Source organism: Pseudoliparis swirei, chromosome 21 (assembly GCF_029220125.1).
Source record: "Pseudoliparis swirei isolate HS2019 ecotype Mariana Trench chromosome 21, NWPU_hadal_v1, whole genome shotgun sequence".
In the NCBI taxonomy this organism is placed as follows: domain Eukaryota; kingdom Metazoa; phylum Chordata; class Actinopteri; order Perciformes; family Liparidae; genus Pseudoliparis; species Pseudoliparis swirei.
In genome coordinates, this window is record NC_079408.1 from 6,266,063 (window position 1) to 6,292,158 (window position 26,096).

A 26,096-nucleotide genomic window follows, 5' to 3' on the forward strand; every position below is an offset into this window, starting at 1 on the left:
CTCTTGAATTTTTGAGTATTATACTGGCGTCAAAAGCCTCCAAAAAGGATCTCAATTGCCGGAGCTCACATTCTGGACGCTTCACCTCGCATAATAGTGAAAGACACTTTTAATAATAAAAGTATTTGTCTGGGATTTCATACCCGGGTCCACCGAAGAAAGCATTTCCAGAGGGCTGTTGAAGGACTCTGACTTTAAGGGAATCACGTACAGATAATATGTTTTGCTGCACATAAATCCCAAATATACAACGGTGCCCTGTTAATTGACCCCATGCTGATTCATTTTGTTCCCTTTGGTTTTGTTTGTCGGCGAGATATCATAATTACTTCTGACGGGAGGAACCAAGACCTGTACTGTTCTACAGACATCCGGACCCAGGAGATAGACATCGACTGTGAGTGAAGAGTGTACTTCTGAGTGACTGGCAGAAACCTCGCCGAGACAGGTTTCTGAGAAAGAGAGATAGAGAGAGAGAGAGAAAAAGGTAGCATTCGATGAGAGCTCCACGGGCGAAGGGGAGATGCCCTTTTCTGTGTGCGATGAAGGATGGACAGAAGTGAGAGGGGGGAGGGGCAGGGTAGCAAGAGAGAGAGAGAGAGAGACAATGGGGAAGAGAGAGAGAGAGAGATAGAAAGGAGGAAACTTTCCAGTCTGTATTTCCCCTCCGAAGACGTTTTTGACAGGGCTGAGCTCACTCTGTGGCGCGGAGTGGAGCCATTTTGAAGTCTCCTACCGGCAGCGTGAGGGAGGCGGGGAGAAAGAATAGATATATCTCTGGGCTGCCTGGAGTTTTTTTCTTTTTTCTTTTTCTTTCTTTCTTTCTCTCTCTCGATACCGACGCACTCGCTTCTCCGTTTTTGACAGCGAGCTCCGAATCGCCGAGCAGGTGCCTTCTCATTTTCTGGCGAACAGTGGGACGGTGCACACAAACACTCCAACGCTGTTCATAAACAGATAAACACACCGGCGGACCAGACAGACAGGACACACACACACACACACACACACACACACACACACACGCTTACAAATACAGCAGTGAAGGAGTAGCTTTGGAAATGACTACCCTTCACATGAGATGTTTTCGACACGTCCGCTGAAGTTGATCCGGGGACAACTCGGGACTATCCGCGCTGACACAAGAGGAGTGTCACACACACACACACAAAGAAAAGAGATGCCATATTCACTTTAATGCATGCAAATGACATGCGGGCAACATTTAGTATGCGCTGCAATTCCTAGGGCACAGAGAAAAAGGAGGGGGTAATCCATCCCTAATAATGTAGCTACTGTTGCATGCTACAGCTGTGTTATTACTTTTTTGTAGCATGGCTATAGGGGGGTGAGGAATTAGAGGGGTTATTGTGCCAAGCTTCCCTTTCAAGTGTTCGACTTGCAAGGCTCTTCCTCTGCGACAAGAGCCGAGCTCTTTGAGGATCCGCGGGCGGAGGGGAGGAGCACACGGTGTTGACACGGGGAGCTGTCACATCACGACCACGTTTGCTCCCATTAAATCCATTCACGGCCGACACAGTGACCCTCCGTCCCGTTGGAGCGGGGTCCTCTGAATGGCCGCTGTGAGAGCTCCCCCTTTTTGAAGTTTGAAGGGCCTTTTTTTGGGGGGGAGCAGGGCGTCCCTTTGTCTCACTGGTGTCAGTGATTGAGTTGTGACTGGCTGACTGCGTGTGTGTGTGTGGGGGAGGGGGGGGGGGTGACTAATGCCGACAATGTATATGCCCTTTGTGCTGATGGGAGTGATATGGGCTCGGTACGTACTTTTGAAACATGTCGATAACAAGACTAAAATGTATAAATATTCAAAGTAAAACATTTCAATAAAAAGGAATGATTGAACTAAGATATACAAAATACATAAAATAATAATAAAAAAAGATTACAACTTCCTGTCTGGACTTTTTCACAGCAAATCGCTTTGACTTGTCAAAAAAAAATAAAAAAATATTTAGCCCAGTTGTGACCCGATCAGAGTTCTGTACATACACTACATAGTTCATAGTTGTTGTTTATAAAATATATATATATATTAATGTTTTACCAAACTACAAGGTCGGTGGTTTAATTCCTGGCTGTTTTCATCCACATGTCAACAAGTCCTTTAAATATTGAATCGGGTCAAAATGACCCGAAGGCAACACAAGGGTTAAGAACTCCTAATTCTCCGATTGGTTCCCTCACATACTCGTCCAACCGCCGTGGACGTGTGCGTGTTTGTGTGGATGAACAAAAGCGTTACCTTCCTTCCCAAAGATTCAGAGTTTACCGGTGGATGTGCTTATTAATATTATGAGCCAACAAGCTGTTTCACTCACGGTGTCAAATCAAAGTCAGTAATGCCATAATCCTACCGTTTTTTTAACTTTCACATGTATTTGTATGACCTGAATGTGAAGCAGACGCCCTACATACCTTTGATATCCAAAGCATGCCACCATTCCTTTTCACCCCATGTGACTATACCTGAATGATCTGGGCGGTGTTGAAACTCTCTGAACTAATACCTATTGTGTATTGTGATCTATTCAACAGTTCTTCCATAGCCCGGGGAGGAGGAGGAGGAGGAGGGGGGGGGGGGGGCATAACAAGTCGTCGGGAGTCCCAAAATAGCAAACTCGCCAGAGGGAGTTGGAGAGAGAGAGAGGGGGAAAAAAAGGAAATAGAAAAGGCACCACAACAGTGGACGCCTCTTCTCTGCGCCGTTGAGTCACTCCTTGGTTGAGTTTTTTTTCTTTTTCTCGCTCGTCGGTCAAAGCGGAGGATGCCGTGACATATTACCGGATCGGGCAGGACACTACAAAGAGTCGCCTCAGAGCGGCCTGGCCCGGCTGGCTGGCCGCCTGCCCGCCATTGGCCGACTTTTTCCACATCGTTGATGGATGGTTGTATTTCTCCCCCGAGGGCGTGCAGTCAGAGACGGACTCGACGGAGGACAGGGACTGAGACATCCGCACGGCGTTATGCTTGGGAAGGGAGAATCGATGCTCGCGGCCACACACATGCAACTAGAACGGGCACTCGGTAGAGCGCATACCTTCGCATACCACAAGATTGAGCATTGAATTATGAACATTTTGGCATTAGTTGCATGCCAATTGGATAAAAATTGACCGCGCTATGGTAAAAAGAAGATTTTGACCTTTTCATGACCTTGACCTTTGACCCGATCGATCCCAAAATCTAATGAAATGGTCTCCGGATAATAACCAATCATCCCACCAAATTTCATGCGATTCGGTTTCATACTTTATTTAGTTATGCGAGTAACACGCATACAAATAAATAAATAAATGGCGATCAAAACATAACCTTCCGCATTTTCAATGCGAAGGTAAAGATGCATACGGATACGCGCAGGAAGGAAGATAAGGACGTGCATCGATGCTATGTTAAGGGTTGGGCTCATTCCTGGAACGAGAGGAGGCGTTGCCAGATCGTGGATAAGAATATGTACAGATTCTGTACGATCATAGCTCTGATGGGAGATACCGTAGTTTACATTGTTCAATGATTTTCAACCGCTTGCCTCCGCCTGTGCTCCGCATTCGTAGATACACACCGTGGGACAGGAATAGCTCAATTAGCTCAATAGCTCAGGGCTGTGTGCTCAGTCCCCTGCTCTTCACCTTGCTGACTCACGACTGCAAAACCAGCTACAGCACCAATCACATGGTCAAGTTTGCAGACGACACAACATTGATAGGTCTCATCACCAAGGATGACGAGACCCTCTACAGGAGGGAGGTCAACCTTCTGACCACGTGGTGCGGAGTCAACAACCTCCTGCTCAACAACAGCAAGACCAAAGAGATCGTTGTTGACTTCCGGAAAGGCCACACCCATCACCCACCACTGACCATCAACGGTGCGGACATTGAGCAGGTCAGCAGCACCAAATTCCTGGGGGTGGAAATCAGTGAGGACCTCTCGTGGACAGCAAACACTACATCGCTGGCAAAGAAAGCACAGAGGCGCTCTACTTCCTCCGGAAACTGAGGAAAGCAGGAGCCCCCCATCCATCATGTGCACCTTCTACCGCGGCACCATCGAGAGCATCCTGACCAACTGCATCACTGTGTGGGGCGGAAGCTGCACAGACCACAGCAGGAACGCCTGCAGCGCATAGTGAAGGCAGCTGGAAGGATCATGGGTGCCTCACTCCCCCTCCCATCCCTGCAGGACATATACAACACCCGCCTCACCCGCAAAGCGACCTCGATTGTGAGTGACCCCTGCCACCCCTCACACGGTCTCTTCAGCCTCCTGCCCTCTGGGAGGAGATACCGGAGCCTCCGGCCTCACACCGCCAGGCTGTCCAACAGCTTCATCCACCAGGCTGTCAGGAAGCTGAACTCTCCCCATCCTCCCACTCCGTCCTCTCTCAGACTCACATGTCTGAATGCTGCTAGCACAATTTATGTTGTCTATATGTTTACATGTTTCTTACTATTTTTGCACTTTATGTTGTCTATGCACTTTATGTTGTCTATATGTTCACAAGTTTTTTACTATTTTTGCACTCTATGTTGTCTATATGTTGCACAATTCACTTTATGTTGGACAGAAGAGAAACGCAATTTCGATCTTCTGTATGTTTGCACATATGGAAAATTGACAAATAAAACTGACTTTGACTTTGACTTTGACTTTGAACTTTGCAGATTGATACGAGCGAAGTGTTAATTGCATTCCAATAAGAACAGCACAGCACGTGTTGAATAACTCAATAAAACCCCTGGTTTGGTGTTCATGGAAACTAATAACGCCTGCTCTGTTGCGAAAGTATACACATATGTGTGTTACGTGGCTTTTAAAAAATATATAGCTTCGCTCCTCCTGCCACAGAGAGCAATGTCGCACCCAAGTTCCCAACACTTGGTGGCTCAGCAAACAGTAAAAGAAAAAACACCACCGATGTGATATGTGGAGCACTTTGTTTGTGTATTTTGTTTGTGTATTTTATTCAGTCAATCAAATCAAATACAATTCAATATTATCCTATATAATATACAAAAGAGAAAGACTGAAAAGGTATAGGTAGAAGTAAAAAATGCTTATAAATTCCTATCCTGAATTGAAATCAAAATAAATCAGAAAATGTATATAAAATAAAGAAGAAAATAAAACAACAAAACAACAATAAACAAAATAAAAAACAAAATATATTTATATATACTACCACATACATCTTCCATATTAATACGTTTTTAATTACATTTATAACTCTCAAGAATTGTTTTATACATAATTCCCTTGAAAACCAAAAAGGAGTTCAGTCTTACATCCATTTCAATATTATTCCATAATACTCCTACAACTTCAAAGCAACAGAGATGTACTGTGTTACTAAGAGTCCAACAGCTCTGCCAATGTGATGAAGTTCTTGGTCAATGTAGTTACAGATTGCAGAAAGGAGGTGACAATTAATGCAGGTACACAACGTTGGATATCCATCAAGACGTTCCTGGATCCACGGGGCAATTTTTGTCATGCAGCAATTTTCCCAACTTTTGTGATGGGCTGAAAAGTCACAGGATCCTCAAGGACCTGCAATTACAGTTCTACATTTCTCACATGTCTCAAAAATAACTGTTCACACATTCAAAGATGTAAAAGTGACTGTCAGTCCAAACTCCTTGGAAAAATCATGCCTTTTATCCAGATTACAAATTCATGTGATTCAACATCATCTCATGTATAACCGAAAACCGACGTTTATCGTATCTGCTTGCACGCAGTTTCCTCTATATTATTTCTGTACACTGCGCAAATGAGCGATACATCTAATTTTGATTTCAAAGACACATTCAATTTTGGTCGTGCCATCTGAAATATCTTCAGAAAATAGGCACACAGAAAAAGAGAAAATCCCGATGGCTTGCTGGAAACATTGTTGTTAAGCCATGAAAGCTGAATGCCAATTAGCGAGATGTTTGTGTCACAAAAGAGGACTCTGCAATCACGCCGTGGAAATGCAACAAAGCGACACAACACTTGCTCAGTCGTGGCCAAATCACCTGCATTCATATTTCAAGAGCAACATTTAGCTATGAAGCGAGGACTCTCTGTGTGTCTTTCTATTCTTTGCATATCTATATAACCGCCTTTGTATTGCTTGGCACCAAAGGGAAGGCTTTGGTCCAATATGGTGGTTTTTATACATATGGTGCATTCAGTGGGGGATTTTGGGGCTCCGGTCGAATCCTTTCTGGCTTTATTTTGGGAATTTTTTGGGGGGGATTGGCAGTGGTAGAAGATACAGGCATGCTCATAGAAAAATAAGAATACATTAAAGGTCCTGGATTCAGATTTGTCCTTCCAAGTAAAAAAGGCATTATCTGTGCAATCTTTATAAATACAAACCAAAAGTTTGTTCAAGGTGGACCGTGCAATTCTAATACGACCCTGGGTGAGTGGCTCATGTTTTCATTTTGTTATTTTGTGAGTCAAACGTGGAACTCCGACGCATCCAGTAGCATTTCCGTATCGGGTAAATCTACTACAACAATGAGTTCCTCTAAGGAAGAACACAGTAAGTCATATACAGGTGAGCTTATTTATTTTTAAAAGTCTTTTGGGGCCTTTGGTAGTTTATTTTGGGGCAAAATTGCTGCAAATAGTAACATCATTCCATATTTTTTCATAACTAAACATAATTATAATCATATTGTCATTTGGGGCCCTTATCGTTGGGGTCATAATCCCCCCCCCCCCCATGGTGTTTTTCATCCAGAGTGTATTTGACTGGCATTCAAGTAGCATCATCACAGGCCCAGTATTCTGACCGGCAGGTTTTGCACAGGCACTAGGCAGTCAAAAAAACAACAACACATTCGGCGTTTCTCAATCAGCGTACTTGTGCGTACTTTCCTCTACTCGTGTCCTCGTGACTCGTGAAACGTCATCAGTCTCAGCCCGAGTACATGTTCACATTCAAAGTTCGCTTCTCGCAAAGCACGGTCAAAATGCCCGGATGTGACTTGATCCTCCCACTTTCCGGAGGATGCATCAGAGGAGACTTGTGCGTCCTCTGGCCAGCAGATATCCCAGAATGCATTTCACCAGCAACCGGAAACAGTAGCGGAGGAGAAAATAAACTACTGACAGTTGACTTTTAATAAATACTACTGTTGTTGAGTCACGGAATGTAATTTTAGGATGTTTTGTTTATTTGACTGTAAAAAATAATTTACAGTGAATAATTAGAGTAAACTCGGGAGCAAGAACAGCTGATGTGGTGACGTCATCAAGTCAGCTGCTGTTCCAATCGCATTAAGACCGTCCTCCCGTCCTCCGGAGTCTGGACTCCCAAGACCAGACTCCCAAGTCCAGACTCCAAAAGAACACAAGTCTGTACTCGTGTACTTTGAATTGAGAAACGCCGATTGTTTCTCCACCAGCCCACTAGACAGTTGTCTCTCTAAGCCACGCCTCCTGTCTCTCGTCCATCCACATGTTTTCCTTAAAACGCAGATCTACTCTCCTAAACTCATGTTTCTCTCACCTGAAGCCAATCCCTGATCACCCTCCCCTCCATCGACCCAATCAGCAGCACCTGCGGCGGGCAGCTTCCAGCTCCCGATGCCAACGGCCGACCGGCCGCTCTTCCATCGCCGCCAGCATCAAGATTCCACGTCCGTGATAAAGCGCTCCTGAGTTCATCCCCCGTAATGATCAGCCGTGTTTCACCATATTCAGAAATACATCATATTTTCCCTATAATATGACCAACGGTTGAGTTTTTGACTATTTCAACAAATTATTGACCGGTGAGTGAGATCAGAAATGTGCATTTAAGTAAATGTATGCTGTGGAGCTTTAGGACTATTTGTTGTCAATGCTAAGAAGCAATGCTTTTTTATGAATGAGTCACACACGTGTGCTCCGCCACCACTTATTTCGACTGTTATCAGCTCCTCTAGTCTCCTATAGGTGAAGGTCCTGTGTATGTTGAGCCATCCGTCACCCATGACCACCTCTTCATGCCACGTCACCTGACTTCCTCCTTTGCTCCTTTCGTAAGTACAAAAAAGTGGGGAGAGGTCGGACTCGTCTTCTCGTGTTTGTAATGGTGATCAACCGTGTGAGTCGATGACGACGTCCTCCTGAACCTATACCAGGTGTAGCGGGAACCTTCCAAACCAAAGCATCTGTGAGGCTGACGCACACTTTAGCGACGCACACATTGGCCGCCGGTTTCACACGATAACCTGCAATCACAATGTGTTTCACAAAGATTAAAGTTATTCAATAAAAATCCCTTCCTTTTTTTAACCCTCCTGTTACCTTTCGGGTCAATTTGACCCCATTCAATGTTTAACGTCGGTGTTCTTTGGGGTCAATTTGACCCCAGGCTGTTTTTCACTGTGTCAAACGTATAAGAAATATCAACTTTTTTATATATTTAAAGGGCTATTTAGGTAGTCAACAAACAAACATAAAGTACCTCACACTTAAACTTGGGAAACAATATTAATTCAAATAATTTTCTGGAGGTTTTAATTGCTGGGGTCAAATTGACCCCGAGGGTAAAATATGTTAGTAAATGTGAAGGTAACGGGAGGGTTAAACAAGACAACTCCATTGGGTACCTTACGTTGTATTCTGTTTTAGAATCTCAATTTCAGCAGTTAAAATAATGTGATCTCCTCCCATCAGTATGAATGGGTGAATGAAGATGTAATGTAGTGTTAAAGTCCTCTGATTGGTCGGTAGACTAGAAAAGCGCTACACAAGTACAGGTCCATTTACCAGGTCCATCCTGCTGAGGTGTGATGTCGTTCTAATCTCACACCTCATGGTGGATGATGAAGTGCCCTCTAGGATGCCCTTCTAGATTAAGATACTATGATAAATTGTGCCCTCACACTTATGGGTGTGATTAAATGGAGAAAACGTGATGCAGGTAGGCCGTCCGACATGATAGAAAACTCCACCACTGGAGGAAGTTGCCAGTGTTTCCATCTTAGAACCGTGTTCCTTTTCACAGTGTGTTTGTGGTTTTTGAAAGTAAACCATAAACCGAGATGGCTGACGGCAAAATCTCAAACTGGAGGCGCCAAAACGTCAGTTCGCAAACAACTGGGTGACATCATGTTTACCTTTACATCGTCCAGGTTATCATTTTTAACTGCAGCATTAGTCGCTTGATCATCTCACTGTTGGAGAATGCATGACAATAAAAATGGTTGTAATGTTCATGTTTTCTTTGCATACGTCCCATGATGCTTGATCTGTAGTGTGATGTCATTTCTCAGTCCCATTTGATCTCAGTCTCGCTCACATTTGGTGAAAGTAAAGTCACAGACAACCCTTTTACTCAAAAAACGATATTACAAGATTTGCTTTTAGACATTTATTACATCTATCTATTATTGTATTCATATATTCCACCACTTCTGGGAACCTAAGGCTTTGGTCAACCAATTTACATCACCAACACAGTGTGTCCACATGAGTAAAGTCATGTTTTCACAAGAGGTTTCAAGAATTTTAATAAATCAGACTACATTTTTTAGCTTTCGGGCCAAATTACCTTTTTTTACACTGTGCCTAAAGACAATTGAGCTTCATTACATAGAGAGCTGAGATAATTCCGCAATTTTTGATGCACAAGTGCCTTTTTAAAAAGGGAATTTAAGAAATTATGTAAAATCGAGAAAAAGACCTTGGACCCCCCAAAGGGTTTTAGCAAAAGATTTGATTGGAAGATTACTTTTTGGTGCATAAATTGTATCATCTCATATTTTAATCATGTGCTACCAGTCACTGCATGGGAGTATGAATCACTTTTTTTTAAACATATCATCCTCATAACACCTCGTTTTTCGCCGATGAGGTCTTTCTTCCAACGTGGAGTGATTTGCCCGGCTTCATTTTAGACCACTCATCCACTAGAGAGCAAGATCGATGCTTCACACGGCAATGATAATGTGTTCCAGGGATGATTTTGTAGCCTTGATCTTCGTGGTTCTGCCTCACACGTGTCTACTAGCTCTATTCCACATTGACTTATTTCCAAAGGCCTTGGGACACGGAGTTGTGAATGTAATTTCTTGTGAGCCGTGTTTGATGCGCTACATTCATACAGCCTGTTGCCCGTGAGGCTGTGGGAGAAGGAGCCATGCGCTACGTCCTTGGAGGTTTCAGATTGTTTTCGCCTCAAGGGTTGATTAACATTTTCACTTTCAAATGTGGTTGTGTTTGACACGGAGAATCCTCACGGATCAAATTGAACTAAACACGGGTACTTTTTCAAACTGTTATAATGTACTCTGGCTCTTTTTAAACTCACGCGTCACGATTCGTTACTGCTTGCTCTGCAGCTGGCATGACGTGCTCATGGTTTTGTACAACTTACAACCCCTTTGATACGGTTGTCGGGTGAAACATCAGCTCGGTACACACAGGATCACCGTATTTAGTACGTAACCCTAAAAACAATCTCAACCTCAGCCTGAGGCCTAGTGCGTACTTACACCTCATGAATCATAATGTTGGATAAATTACACAGCATTTGCTGAAAAAAAATACAAACTTGTGGTCATGATTCAAAGGGAAGTTTTAGCCAACTTCCCTCTGGTGAAAATATTCAGTTTGAATTGGTAATAATTTAAACTGCATTCACAAAAGCCTTTGCATACCCAAAAAAAACAACAACAATATATATCCCCTCATAATAAATCCTTATTTCTCCTATTATTTAGTTCTATAAAGTGTCTTTTTAGCCAAACTAATCAGCTAAAGGATGCAAATGCACGTCCATAATACATGCACAACATAATTGGATCCGCCTACCATGTGGAAGGGGTTTGATTATAATTCGACGATAGAGGGCGCTAGTAAGCAAGGATAAAAGTCACTCTGCTGGAATTCAGACAAGCCAGTCTGAGAAAGATGCAGCTGCTGAGACTGGCTGCCTCTCTTTCCTCTGTCCCTCGTTCTCTCTCTCCCTCTCTCCCTCTCGCACACTCTGCCCCTCAGTCCTTCACTCACTCATTCGCTGTGTAATGAGTGGCAGCGCCGCACTGCCCCTGTACAAAAACTGGAGTGCATCCCCAATTCCAAATGAGTGCAGGGTCTCCTCGCGCGCGCGCGCATCAAAGCTCAAGTTTCTTCTTTTTTGTTGTTGTTGTTGTTAACACAGCGAAAATGCGCTACAGTTGATGTAAATCCACGCGTAAACATGTGCTGATTCACCCACTTGACACAGAGCATCCTTTTAAGCACGATGAGGTACCGCCGGCGTCACGTGCATGTGCGCGCTCAACACTGCGCCCATCACAAGTCCTCGGATTGCAGAGCTGCGGTGTATAGGACACACACGGCGCACACTCAATCTTACGCGGGGAGTTGGGTTTGCGCAGTGGCCGGTCGTCTGAAAGGGGTCCACGCGGGGACGGATATCTTTGTTCTTCTTCCTCCGCATGCACAAAATGAATGAGCCGCTGTATGAGGGCTCCGGGATGCTGAGTGGACTGAACAGCACGCGAGAGAAAAGACACCGAGCCGGAGAGCGCATGCAGCCACTGGCGGCAACACGCATTCATCTTAGGAACCACAGGGAAACCACAGCACTGCGCACACAGCCAGCCGGCCAGCGCATGTCCCGTCCGCGCCGGCCGCTGCTGGACCGATGCTAAGAATATATAATAAAAACCTAACTTGTGTGTCAATATATGGAGTGCGTAAAAGTTCATTAATTAGATTTTTATTTTTGGCAAGGGGTCTCTTGCGGCAAAGCCGACATCCCCGCGTCACACTGCATCTATAGACGACAACATTAAATAACGTCATGCTTATTGTAATGTAAAATACATTCAATTGTCCTACTATTATTATCATTTGGTCTCGGATAACTCGACGTTTCGCCCAGCGGAGCACGAAGCATTGGAACTGTGCTCACAGAATAAAGTCCGAGGCAGCTGGTCTCGGGAAAATACCGACACAAAAAGGACTAGTATTAGTGTTAATATTAAGACGTTTCACTCCTCTGCCCTGGTTATGTCGTCAAATAGTGTCTGTGCCGGTGACCGGGCGATCAAGACCAAGTCCGACCCTGTTTACCGGCGCGCGGCTAGAGAGGGGGGGGGGGGGGGGGAGAGCGAGAGAGAGAGAGAGAGGAGAGAGAGAGACTGCAATATCATTTGTGAATCCCTCTCACAGTGCTGCAGATCGGGGCTGCCAACACATGCGGCGCGTCTGCAGGTGAGGGAACAGGCTGAGTGTGCTGCACGAGAGAACTCCACCAGCGTGTCCTTAAAAACTGCGTCGGATATACATTTTGGACTCTCTTCGAGTGACATTTTGTTTTCCTCTTATTAAAACACCCATTGCCGTGTGAGGTTTTTTCAAAGAGAGAGAGAGAGAGAGAGAGGAAGCGAGAGAGTGTGTGAGAACTGCACTGCTCGCAAGTGACTTGGAGGAGGAGAGCAGAGTAGACAGCCGGACAGGTAATTTGCTTCGTATTCACATCCTCAACAGGCTCCGCGCGGACACGCTGCGCCGTCGGCTGAGTTTGGGCAACCTGCGCGGGCATTTAAATGACCCTCTGACATATGTGGACATATCGTCGGACAGAGGAGTATTGCAGCCTCACCCAAAAAGAAGAAGAAAATAACCCCAAGGAGATTCGAACCACTGACTGTGAGTAATCACGGCGGCACATGGAATGAATTCACTTTCCAGTGACATGATTCTCGGACTATAACATTTGGGCTTATTACGCGCGTTCGTGGAGACGCACGTCGGCTCCAGGGTGAGTTTTTGATAATCGTTGCGTTATTCTTTTCTCTTTTTTTCTCCTTCTTCTTTTTTTCTTTGAGTAAAACGAGGAAAGAGCCACTGACACCTGGAGCTGGAGGAGGAAAAGCACGAGAACAGACGCGAGTCCGTGCACTTGCTGCTTTGCACTGCAGCAGCAGCAGCGATGTAGGAAGTCTTCCGGAGGATGAAGACTCACGCATCCCGCTGCAGAGAGCGTTGCTCTGTATGAAAACGCTATTTTTTTTGTCCTTTCTATATTCGGACTCTCCGGCAGTGATTTAAAAAAAAAACATTTTTGGAGAAATATTTTTTTTTTTCACATCTAACTGGACATTTTTTTAAAAAGAAGAACAATGAGGACTACTGGTGCAGTGGACTATTTGTTCTATAGCATGCTCATCCTGCAGCTTGTGCATCAGCCCGCTGCCAAGCAAATGCTCCGGTACCGTTTGGCTGAGGAGGGACCTGCCGATGTCAGAGTAGGGAACGTAGCCAGCGACCTGGGCATCGTTGCCGGGTCCGGCGAGGTGACATTCACACTAGAATCAGGCTCCGATTTTTTCAAAATAGACAACATAACAGGTGAGCTCACCACCAATGAGAGACGCATAGACCGTGAAAAATTACAGCAGTGCCAAATGATATTTGATGAAAATGAGTGCTTTATAGATTTTGAAGTGTCAGTGATTGGACCAGCTCAGAGCTGGGTCGACCTCTTTGAGGGAAAAGTCATCATATTAGACATAAACGATAACACCCCAATCTTCCCTTCCCCTGTCCTGACACTGTCTGTGGAGGAAAACAGACCCATTGGAACTCTTTATCTGCTGCCCACAGCCACAGATAGAGATTTTGGGAGGAATGGAATAGAGCGATATGAGCTTATCCAGGACAATGGGGAGAACTCAAGGCGCTCTACTGGGGATTCATTCTCCGGGAAAAGGAGATTTGATGAAGGCGCGAGCAGGAGCAGCGTCTTTGAACTGCAAGTTGCTGACACTACGGATGGAGAGAAGCAGCCTCAACTCATCATTAAAGGGGCCCTTGATAGGGAACTGAGAGACTCCTATGAGCTCATGCTGCGCGTTCGAGACGGAGGAGATCCCGCTCGCTCCTCTCAAGCCATCCTCAGGGTGATGATCACCGATGTGAATGACAACAACCCTCGGTTTGAGAAGGGTGTGTACGAAGCTGACCTCCCAGAAAACAGCTCCCCCGGTGCCCCCATACTGCAGCTCAAAGCGGCCGATGCGGACGTGGGGGTTAACGGTCAAATAGAGTACGTGTTCGGGGCAGCCACAGAGTCAGTGAGGCGGCTGCTGAGGCTGGATGAGAGCACAGGGTGGCTGAGTGTGCTGCACCGCATTGACCGTGAAGAAGTGAGCCAACTGAGGTTCACCGTAATGGCCCGTGACAGAGGCCAGCCCCCGAAAATGGACAAGGCCACCGTGGTGTTGAACATCAAGGATGAGAACGACAACGTTCCCACGATAGAGATACGGAAAATCGGACGCATTTTCTTAAAAGATGGCATCGCCAACGTGGCCGAGGACGTGGTGGTGGACACACCCATCGCCTTGGTGCAGGTGTCGGACCGCGACCAGGGGGAGAACGGTATCGTGACGTGCACCGTGGTCGGGGATGTTCCCTTTCAGCTCAAACCAGCCAGTGAGATGGAAGGCGAGCAGAATAAAAAGAAGTATTTCCTCCACACGTCCGCCACGCTGGACTACGAAGTCACACAGGAATACAACGTGGTCATAGTGGCTGTGGACTCTGGGAGCCCGAGTCTGGCAAGTAATAACTCTGTTATCGTCAAAGTGGGCGACACTAACGACAACCCTCCTATCTTCAGCCGGAATGTAGTAGAGGTGTCGTTTCCGGAAAACAATGCCCCTGGCGAGAGGGTGACAACAGTGGTCGCCGTTGACGCAGATAGTGGGAAGAATGCTGAAATAGCCTATTCCCTGGACTCCTCGGTAAATGGGATTTTCTCTATCGATGCAGACAGTGGAGACATCAGAGTCAACACCATCCTGGATAGAGAGCAAACGGGGCGCTACGAATTCAAAGTGATAGCCAAAGATAAAGGCATGAACACTCTACAGGGCTCCGCGACCGTGGTCGTCCTTGTGGCGGACAAGAACGACAACGAGCCAAAGTTCATGCAGGACGTGTTCACCTTCTACGTCAAAGAGAACCTCGAGCCCAACAGCCCAGTTGGCATGGTCACGGTCATCGACGCGGATAAGGGCCAGAATGCGGAAATGAGCCTTTTCATTGAAGAAGAGGCGGAAATATTTTCCATCGAGAATGACACCGGGACTATTTTCTCCACCCTGTCGTTTGACCGGGAGCAGAAAACCACGTACACCTTCCGCGTCAAGGCCGTGGACGGCGGCGATCCTCCGAGATCGGCCACCGCCACGGTCTCGCTCTTGATCATGGACGAGAACGACAACGCGCCGACTGTCACGTTCCCGATGAACAGCTCCTACACCCTCCTCCCCCCCTCCAGCAACGTCAGAACGGTCGTCAGGACCGTCATCGCCACCGATTCCGACACCGGCATCCACGCCGACTTGAACTACAGCATCGTCGGCGGCAACCCCTTCAAGCTGTTCGAGATCGACGGGGGCACCGGGGTCATTTCGCTGGTGGCGAAGCTGGAGCAGAAGCACTTCGGCCTCCACCGGCTGGTGGTGCAGGTGACCGACAGGGGCCTGCCTTCGCAGAGCACCACCACCCTGGTTCACGTGTACGTCAACGAGACGCTCTCCAACTCCACGGTCGTGGACGCCCAGGTGGCGAAGAGCCTGAGCACGTCCCTCAACACCAACATCGCCGGCGACCCCAACTACGACCTCAGCAAACAGCGGCTGAGCATCGTCATCGGAGTCGTCTCGGGCATCATGACGGTCATCCTCATCATCCTGGTGGTCGTCATGGCCCGCTACTGCCGCCCCAAGAACAAGAACGGCTACGAGGCCGGCAAGAAGGACCACGAGGACTTCTTCACGCCGCAGCAGCACGACAAGTCCAAGAAGCCCAAGAAGGACAAGAAGAAGCAGAAGTCCAAACAGCCCCTCTACAGCAGCATCGTCACCGTGGAGGCCTCCAAACCCAACGGGCAGCGCTACGACGGCGTCAACGAGAAGCTGTCGGACAGCCCCGGCATGGGCCGCTACCGCTCGGTCAACGGCGGGCCGGGGAGCCCCGATCTGGCCCGGCACTACAAGTCCAGTTCGCCGCTCCCGACCGTCCAGCTTCACCCGCAGTCGCCGACGGCGGGGAAAAAGCACCAGGCGGTTCAGGACCTGCCCCCCGCCAACACCTTCGTTGGCACCGGAGATAACGTTTCCCTCGGATCTGACCACTGCTCCGAATACAGCAGTCAGACCATCAACAAGTACAACAAACAGGTAAGAAGACACATCTCCACGTACCCCCCCCCCCCCTCCACCAGTTAAACGTCTTCTGTTTCTCCCTCTTAGTGTTCCCTCCGCCGTAATGCTTTCTGACAGGGCGAGTCTCAGTCGTCGTGTCGCCTTTATGCCGCTAATGTGTGTCAAGTTAGCGGTATTGATCTGTTTCGGTTTGGAGTGCCATTCACAAGTCTTATAGAAAGGGAAGAAAAAAAGGTTTAGCGTAGCATACGAGAGAGGGGGGGGGGGTATATTGTTACCGCTCGGGCAACTTTCCCCCCCTTTTTCACCCCGGCTCGCGTTGAGGCGGTCTTAACCCAAAGTCTGTGTTGTCACATCTACTAAACTTAGCGACTGCACGTCGTCGCGGTGTCGACGGCTCACACACAGGTTTGGTTTGCGGTTATTTCATCCCAGAGGGGAGCTCCCCCTTAGCCGTGTCATGCCCTGCCCCTCTGTCTTGTGACAAGGCCGCCTTGTCTTCCTGTGGAAGAGAGCAAAAAAAAACAAAGGAGAAAGGTAGATGTAGGGTGAAGGCAGCACAAACACGGCTTTGTGAGTCACTTTTAAAGTCTGGGCTTGAGTACGAACATCTGGCCAGGAAGTCTTATTAACATTCTTCTGCACTTCTGGGTCTGCATCAATCCATCGCCCTAGCAGTGAAATTGGACGTTTTTATATTACCTCCCCGATTGTGCCTCGGCTTCTTTTACTCCCTTTATCCGTTTCCTATAAATGTCTGCCATCTTCTACCTGCTTTTCTTCCACTCTCCTCCACCCTCCAGCTAGTCTTACGTCCCTTCGTGTCTCTGCTCTTCTTCTTCTTCTTCTTCTTCTTCACAGTAACTCTTTTCTTCCATTCGCAGTGCTGGAAATAAAAATAAAAAAAAAAAGGTGTAGGTGGCATGATGTGATATTCAAATGTGAGGTTTTTTTTCTTCTTCTTCAAGTCAGGCTTCGTACATCTTTCGCTTGGATGTGCAACAACAGCAAGAAACTTAAATTAATGCATTATATAGTCAGTTGATCTGCGGATTTCAGGAAAAAGAACTCTATGGTTTTATGTGTTTTCCATGGCAGTTTAATGAATTATTGATCTTTTCTTTTACATGGTGTCAGCACTGCTCTGTAGAAATATGGAGGGCTGATTCCACTCAGAACTCAGCTGGATTGTTCCCTTTTTCCCCCCATTCCATTTTTGGTTTTATGATATCCTCTTCCTTTTTCTCTGGCTACATCTTGGTTCATGTTTTTTTATATTCCATGCCCATTGTCGCCCTTCGTACTCTCCTTTGGCTCTATCTCGTACATCCTTGCATGCCTTGCATGCACCCGTGCTGCCTCTATTCCTTCAGTGTTCCTTTTGCTCTCTGTTTTTTTTCATTTTTCATTTCAGCCTCCGCCACATCATACCTTTTACAATTGCGGTCTCTGCCTGGCTCTTTTTGTTGTTGTTGTCTTGCACTGGTTTCTTTATAAACCTCCACTCTCATCTCTCCATATCCCCATTCCCTCTCTCTTTCGATGACGCCTCTCCAAATCATCCCACTTCCCCTTTTTTTTTACTCCTCTACCTGCTCTTCCCCATGCTCCGTCTTTTAACAGCTCTTAATACGGTGTATTCACTGAGCTGCTTCCCAGAGTGTGAGGAGTGCTGTTGCTTTCCGATGTCTCCTGCATAATTAAAAGGGCACTCTATTTGCTGCTGCGGCGGCAGCATGTATTGTGTGTCGCTATGCTCCACTTATATAATTATTTATTTACTCTCCACATTAATGCCGCGGTAACTTTTATGGACTGCGTTTGTTAGAAGACGGCGTCGTGGGAAAAACCATCATGCACAAAACAGAATTTCCCTGTGACTCTCCGGCATTTAGTTTGGATGTATATTCATTGTAATATGAAGGAACCTGTTTACTGGTCTACTGGGCAATATCATCCATATTTATTCGGTGGTATTGCCGGTTTGGTTATAGTTAGCTGGTATTCAAATAGCCTTTGATATCCCTTGTGCTCAGTAAATACTCACTGTTGATGATACATTCAGTCGGTGTGAATACGGTGTGATTTAACGGCTGCACAAGAGAACTAATTGAAGAGAAGGTGTGTGTTCATGTGCAACAATTATGGCATTAATCAGCCACTTCTGTATTGGATTAAGTAGCGAAGCGGTCACACTTTCGATTTTAGGGACGCCTGGAAATATTCTGTAGTCACATAAGTGCCGCTACGGCTTAAAGACGTAATAAAATACTCAGTTAAGTGATGCCGTCAGCGAAAACCAGCGACGCTCTGTCTTTAATATATTTAGTTTTTAGGAAATGATAAGCTTTGCTTTCCTGACATGTATGTATAGTATATACTTTGTATTTCATATTTTTTTGTTTCCCCATTCCCGACAATCGAGGTGGAGCCTGAAGATTAATGATACGTGATAGTGAGGGGTATTTTTCATTGTGTGTGTGTGCGCTCCCTCGCCCCACAAACCTGTCTCTTTTTTACCACTCCCTCTCTTTTTGTCCATCTGTGGGAAGAGATAGAGACGGGCACAAGAAAGACGGCCCTGTTTGGCGGTGGAGAGAATGGCCCCGACTGTTTCACAAGGGACTCGGGTGCAGAGAAAGAGAGAGATAGTGATGACCATTGACTGGAAGGTATCGGGTTCCGTCTTCCTCTCTCCTCGCCGACCTGATCTCGCGGCGCCTGCAACTCGCTCGGGCAGGTAACCAAGCAACTGAGGGAGTTAATCGGCGAGGCGAGCCTTTTCTTTTTTTTGCCCATCAGATATTTAACCAGTCATTAAGCCCGCGTGTCACCCAGCATCTGCTGAGGTTCGATCAGGAGGGGCGACAGACTTTAACTCCATTGATTGGGACTTTTTTTTCCCTTCTTCTTCTTCTTCATATTTCATTCTGTGTGTCTCCAAATTACACTTGTTGGTCCGTCTGCTCCTTACATACCCATGTCCGGTCCTTACATCTGCCGGCTGGTGAGTGGCGCGTGCACTTTAACAGAGCACTTAGCTGTATTACTTTTGGCAGTGGCCTCCGTCGCACCCGGTGCCAGAAAAATAACGCGGTCTCTCTCCGTAATGTGGCGAGGAATGAAATCACTTAGCCGTCGAATTAGCGCACGCCGTCGGCTTTTTTTTTTTTTTTGTATCATTGCGCTTCAAAGTGCCACTCGTTGCCCAGGTGAATCACTTTTAATCAGCAGTGAGCCGCAGCAGCTTGGATTCCGCGCTGTCGCCGCGGCGTCGCCCCCTCAGGGCAGGCGAAGCCCCGGTCTGGTACCAGGTTACACTGCCGCTGATGCAGCAAAAGCATAGCTGGACGTTGGACTGGAACCAGCTGTTCCTCCTCTCCGGCGCGGGCCGAACGCGGCCGAGAAGCGTCCGATTTGCATCGGGCAAAACCTTTGCCCCGCCAGACAACATCACCATGCAAATAGGGGTCACCTGGACGGTGTTTGTAGCCAAAACGTAGGAAGTGAGTGCCCTTCAGATGTCTGTGGGCAGATCAGGAAACCAAGATGGAAATGTGGCACTTTCCCTATGGCCTCATTTGGTTTAGCCAATCAAATGTAGTTGCCTAAATACATCTATGAAAAGCCGCAAATGACCCAATTGAAACTCGGAAAGATCGGGCGTCTTCAGGTTGATAGGAAACACTGTACGTGCCGCCGTTGTCCCAACCACTTAAGGTGATTGCTGTTAACCCTCCTGTTACCTTTATATTTACTGACATATTTTACCCTCGGGGTCAATTTGACCCCAGCAATTAAAACCTCCAGAAAATTATTAGAATTAATATTGTTTCCCAAGTTTAAGTGTGAGGTACTTTATGTTTGTTTGTTGACTACCTAAATAGCCCTTTAAATATATAAAAAAGTTGATATTTCTTATATGTTTGACACAGTGAAAAACAGCCTGGGGTCAAATTGACCCCAAAGAACACCGACGTTAAACATTGAATGGGGTCAAATTGACCCTAAAGGTAACAGGAGGGTTAAGAGAATCCACACAATATCAATAAGGCCCTCCCTAAGCCACTTTTCTCAATCATAAGCAATTCGGACTTTTAAGGACATCATGATAACTGGTTTCATAGCAACATCTCTGAATGTCAGGCGAAAGTGCCAAAGGTGTAAAAAAAAAATTAAAAAAATCTAGAAATCTTACATCTCGTAAGAAATGAAATGATGCGCAATGAACACTGGTTTGTTTATCGCCACATTATTATTAGCGCGCGCCCTTCCGTGCGATGCTGCGTATCGCCGACTGTGGCTAGTTTGATCAGAATTGTTTTGGATCTATTACGGCTTAATTCAATCTACTGGGCTGCTCGGGCTTTTGTTGTTGATGTTCTGAGAGGAAAAATGGAAGGAGTAAAGAGTGCACAGTAATACTCGTGAAATTGCAGCGGGCAGCATTTGCTGGTATAATTTGGTTGGGTAAATGAATGCCTTCGCTCCGAGGCAATTACTAATCTCAGGATTAGATTTACCTGATACGCCAGCAGAAATATTGAGGACCGAGAGAGGAAGTCAGGGTACGTCTAGCTTCTGCTACATTACCCTGCGTCATATGTTAATACCGAGCTTTTCCCTCTCTCTGCACATATAGGGGCAAGTAAGTAAGTAAGTAATTTATTTTCCATAGGTACATACATAACGTGTACATACTGACAGACATTAACAACAGAATTTGTTTACGAATGGAGGACCGTCCAAAGACCGAGGTCTGTAGGCTCCTCTGAGATGAGGAGTTGGACGGCCCCTCCCCTCCCTAACCCTTTAGCCCCTCCCCTAACCCTTTAACCTCCCCCCCCCTACCAACTACTACAGGCACACAGACAGTACACACACATATGGATCAAAACATAAAATGTCGTACAAGCAACAACAACAACAAAACCAGAACAGGAAAAAAAGAAAAAGAAAACCAAAAGAAAACGAAAAATAAAGAGACATAGTAAAAATAATAATAAAACTGATAACTTAGAAAAAAAATAATATCACGAACATCAAATTATGTATATACATTTTATTTTAAATATCTTTCCTCTATTGTACTGTGCCGCCAGGCTGTATATCAATATTAATAACTTTCAAAATGAAGTGAGATGGCGTTTAAGGAGAGAACCAAAAGCCTTGGTGGTAGACCATGAAAACCGTTGCTTCATTTCTATTTCTTTGTCTTCCCTCTTCTCCACATACAATAGATGAGCGAGGGAGCTTAGTTGGAAATAAATACTCGTGATTGAAGGAGCCCCGACTCAATTCGCCGACATTTGTCATGATAAGATGCCAGAATACAGAGAATAAAGGGGGAGCGAAGGGGAGAAAAAAAAAACAGACGAGAAATTTAAGCCGCATGCCACCTTGATTGCTCTCCACGCGGCTGATTGTAAGTGGCAGTGTCGGGGATGCCACTTTCTTCTCGCCGCTTCTTTCAATTTGATGTCATCGAAAAATGGAATTTCATTTCATACGCGGCAGCGATCGCATTAGATCGGGCTCGCCTGGATAAAGCCGATTCATTTTTACAGATTTGCCTTTCCACTATCAATCATCGTGTGCTCATCGTGTACACGCCGACTTGTTTTCCGTGGCAATCCTTTGCAGGAGTTTGTACAGTAAATTGACTTTTACGAGCCTCCCAAGGTCTATGATAGGCTAGCCGTGTTGTTTTCTCCATCGCTGTCCCCCCCTTCGTATCGACCGCAGACGAGAGAACCGAACTAAATGAGAACATCGCCGATCTCCGCTGCAGCGAAGTCCCGAAGGAATAGTTCTCTGTCGGCGAGCCCGGATCGCAACACGGATCAGACGGGAGGCTGGTTGTTTGTGAGACTAATGGGAAAAACAATAGTGCTTTGTTTACTGTGACATTGCCCGCATCAAAACTGCAAAATTGTCTGGCGTAGTTAGTCCGGTAATGATGTGATTTTGTTGTTGTTGTTGTTTTCGTAAAAAGGTCACTGGGCATTTGTTCTCTTGGTGTTGATTCAAACAGGTGGCGGAGTTACTTTTTCTTTCTTTTTTTGTTCTCCAAGATCCTCTGACGAGCGGCGTTTGACGTTTGCTTCTTCTTTTTTTTCTCAGCATTGACGTTTACTTTTTTTCCCGTCGCCCGCCTCCCCCTTTTTTCCGTCCGTCTCTCGCCGCGGATGAAACGTGTCAGTGAATCAGACGGATCGCTCGCTGTCAGTGCTGCTCACGCGGGTCCAAAGGTGTCAAGGGAGCTGCCAGCGAGGCTCCCGGCCCACCCTGTCAGGCCCGCCGGCGATTTAAACCCCCCCCCCCCCGTCCGGCATCCTGCCTGCGTTGTGACGCGCGGCCTTCGTGAAAAATGAGAATACGAGCCGCGAGAGACGGTCACGTGGCGCCGTGATTTACCCCCTCGGGGCCACACCTTTGGCTCCGGCAGCCAACTGCTAAGCTCCTGAACTTGTTTGTTAAGCGGAGCTGACAGACAGGTGACGACAGACACTTCAACCGACACGTTGCCTCATCGAACACGAGGACAATTAACCGCCATCTGGTTCCCATTGGGCTCCGACACACGTGCACCTGCTCTGCCTCACCTGTGACCCCGACGATTTCTTTCTCCTCTCGCTGAAATATTAACGCGAGCCGACATCTCCCGACTGCGTAAGACACATTAAGAAGTGTCCGCTTTTAATAATGCAACCGAAAAGCTTTCCTCTTGTACGAAAGGAGAGAGCGTTTTATTACGCAGCGGAGTGTAATGGCTTGGGAAGGGGGAGGGGCGTCTTGACTGCTTCTATTAGCCCCGCTTTGGTGCGGCCCCCACCACGCGGCCCCCCCCAAATGAGATTATATGTGTATGAAACGGGAGGTGGAGCACTCACCGACCATCCATCAAAGTCCGGGGGGGGGGGGGGGGGACCTGCGCGAAAGTTTGTGCACAGCGTCTCCGAGGCGGTGTGTGTGAGGGCGAGTGTGTGTGTGTGTGAGGGCGTGATAAAGCATGTGGGTGTACTGTGAATGTGTGTACGTGGGTTTGCGTACCCCGTGGGGGCTGGAGAGGGGGGCAACCAGCGGGGGAGGAGGGGGGGGGCCTCCACAGTCCAGCCTCTCCATCATCCCGCACGGCGACATGCCTGAGAGGGATTCAATATCCTGTGTGTGTGTGTGTGTGAGACTATGCTGCTGTGTTTACCCAAGGAATCCAGTTCATTATATTTGTCTGTGGGTCTGGTTGTTTCATATACTCTCCACACACGTGCCTAAAGAGGCAGATGGAGGCTGAAGACTCGAGCAGTAAACTTGTATCTTCAACGGCCAAAAACAAGCTCGAGTGGATGATGTCACGCTCGGTAACCGCGGCTGCCTTCGAGCAAGGCATCGGGAATCCTTCGCCCCACCCGAGCTATTTGTCGGACAGCGGCTATGGCTACTCATGTGTATTTAAACCAAAGGTTAGAAAAAAAGAAAAGCAGAGCTGTTTATTAGCAGGAGGAGCCCCGGTATCGACGAGGCCGTACCTGGCAGAGAGCGGCTATTAGCCGGGCCCGATAACTCTTGTCAGAGGCCGGAGGAGTCGGAGGACGAAGGTCACGGGGCAGCTGGAGTTACGAGCGGCCTCGCTAGATAAATGCTATCAATTCAAATGAAATATGAAGTCCGGCCGGATTTTTAAAATTGTTTTAATGCCAATTTCTCATTTTCTTACTCCGTACTTACAGTGCATTCACTCCTTCTCCGTGCAGCAGCAGAGGAGCGGAATGTGAATAAGGCACGGCCTCGTTTGCGGTCACCGTGAGGCGGATGAGAGCAACGTTGATGCATTGCATTTTTCCACACACGGATTTTTAGTCGGTTTGACAAAAAGAGAATCCTCGAGTAAATAAAAGTCGCTCTCCCAGTAAGTCCATCTTTTGCTCCCTGCTTGTTCATCGCGGTGATATTTAGACCGGAGGGATCCATCGAGTGGTCGATCAACATGAAAATGAATGCGTTATCAAGCAGAAATGCAGAAGGCTTGCTGGGTCCAGCTCCATGAATGTGAAGATTCGATCCATCATTGTCATTTTGGAGAGTAAACTGAACATCGTTGAGCTGCTGCTGAACAAATACCTTTTGTAATGGACACATTTCACTACTTTTTACTAGATGAATGGACAATACATAATAATATGTCCAGATACTGCATTCATAATAAGTCATCACACCTTGCTTGAAGACAGTGACCGTGTTTACATGCATTCGAATAACTGGCTTAGTCGGCCTGAAATCGAATTATCCGTTTCATGTAAACACCTTTGTTCGACTATGTGCGGTCCGACTACGATCCGATTAACACCCCTGGATAACTCGATCCGATCCGGTTGATAATTCGACTATCGCGGCATGTAACGGTGAATTGGATTAGGAACTGGACTTTGCGTCTTTGCGCATGCTCGAGATCCCGCCGCCCTCCTCCCCCCTCCCTCCCATGTCGTGACCCGGAAGTCGAAAGAGACGATAAGTTGTCACTGCCGGGAGCCTGGCCGGCAGAAAACAAACAAACAACGCGATGGAGAACACAAGAGCCACCACACATTTCTGGACCGAAGAGCAGACAGAATTTATGCTTAATGTATTGAAGGAGTTGAACATACAAAAGTTCATGGTTCTTTCTCGAAATGTTGATGTTGTTGTTGTTGGTTGTTGTTGGTCGTGGTGAAGAGGTCAAGCGGAAATGGCTGTATCACCACGAGTTGTAATGAAAACAGCGCCACCTATCGTATCGGATATGACATGCTTTCGGCCAATGATTCGAATTACTCACTGCCATGTATATTGGGATAACAGCAGATCCCCCAAAAGATAGCAGAGTCCGACTAAAGCAAGATTTGAATTATATCATCATGTAAACCCACTGGTAGTGGATCGAGACAGGAGAAAAAAAAATGGTTCTCAGCCTAAAGCTGGAGATGAAAGGTGTTGTCGTCAAGCAGGGCTCCAGATATACGCGCTATATATATTTCTGTCAGGATGAATTGTATATAGTCTTTACACAGTTACTCATATGCTGCGTGTTCCCCCGAAGGCCTGGACCTGCTAGAAACCGAAGAATAAATTGGAGATGACTGTAACGCCGGCCTAAGTCAGACAAATTCGACTGTGGATTGAGGAGCTCCAGACATTTAATATGGTTGCACGTATTGATTTGCGGCACCTTGCCCTGTTTATTATCTAGCTTTGGTTTCACCTTTTGACTCCGTTTCTTTGCAGTATCTCTGGAGACGGAGTCCTCCGTCTCATTTCTGCCTCTCTCCTCCCCGGGAACAACATTCTCGGTAACAACTACGAGACGGTTAATCAAAGCGTCGGCGATGCCGGTTTGTGAACGAGCGCGTTCCCTCAGGTGCTCGGATAAGGGCGTGTTCTGAGCTTTTCACGGGGGGGGGGGGGATTTCAGAGGGACTGAAATACTGGTCTTTACTGTGAGGTGGCACAATGCAACACGGCACCACAATAGCCAATTGTAAATTGTAGAGTGGAATCTGTGGTGAGAAGTGGCCACAGAGGTTGGTGTGTGTGTGTGTGTGTGTGTGTGTGGGGGGGGGGGTGGTATAGGAAATGTTGTTTTATCCGCCGCTACTTCTTATCCAGGTTGATGAGGTCTGGGATTGTGGAGAAAGGCGAAGACATCAATCAAAGTGACACGTCCGGGGGCGGTAAAATGATTAGAATAACAGTAAACAAAGCCGCTTCGACGCGAGCGGGTTTTATTTATTTTTCTCTCTCCGTACTTTACCTCCAAACTTTATTTCCAGGCCTTTTTTCGCTTAATAAGCTTCACTTAACGTCAGATCCGTCACATTCAAGCCGCCGCCGACGATGTATTAATAACAGACTTCGAGGCGGAAGGAG

General features: G+C 46.7%; 1 protein-coding gene across 4 annotated transcripts in view; it reads left to right on the forward strand.

The window, feature by feature from the left end:
- The first annotated feature begins 13,139 nt into the window (after positions 1 to 13,139).
- The window catches only part of pcdh7b (protocadherin 7b), a 101,325-nt gene continuing 88,368 nt past the window's right edge, over positions 13,140 to 26,096 (forward strand). For 2 of the 4 annotated variants that reach the window (XM_056443210.1, XM_056443211.1), the window contains exon 1: positions 13,179 to 16,208. In XM_056443210.1, the coding sequence (XP_056299185.1) occupies positions 13,179 to 16,208 (3,030 nt within the window). Of the gene's footprint in view, positions 16,209 to 18,950; positions 18,954 to 26,096 lie in introns of all 4 variants that reach the window. The other 2 variants (XM_056443208.1, XM_056443207.1) reach the window with 2 other exon arrangements.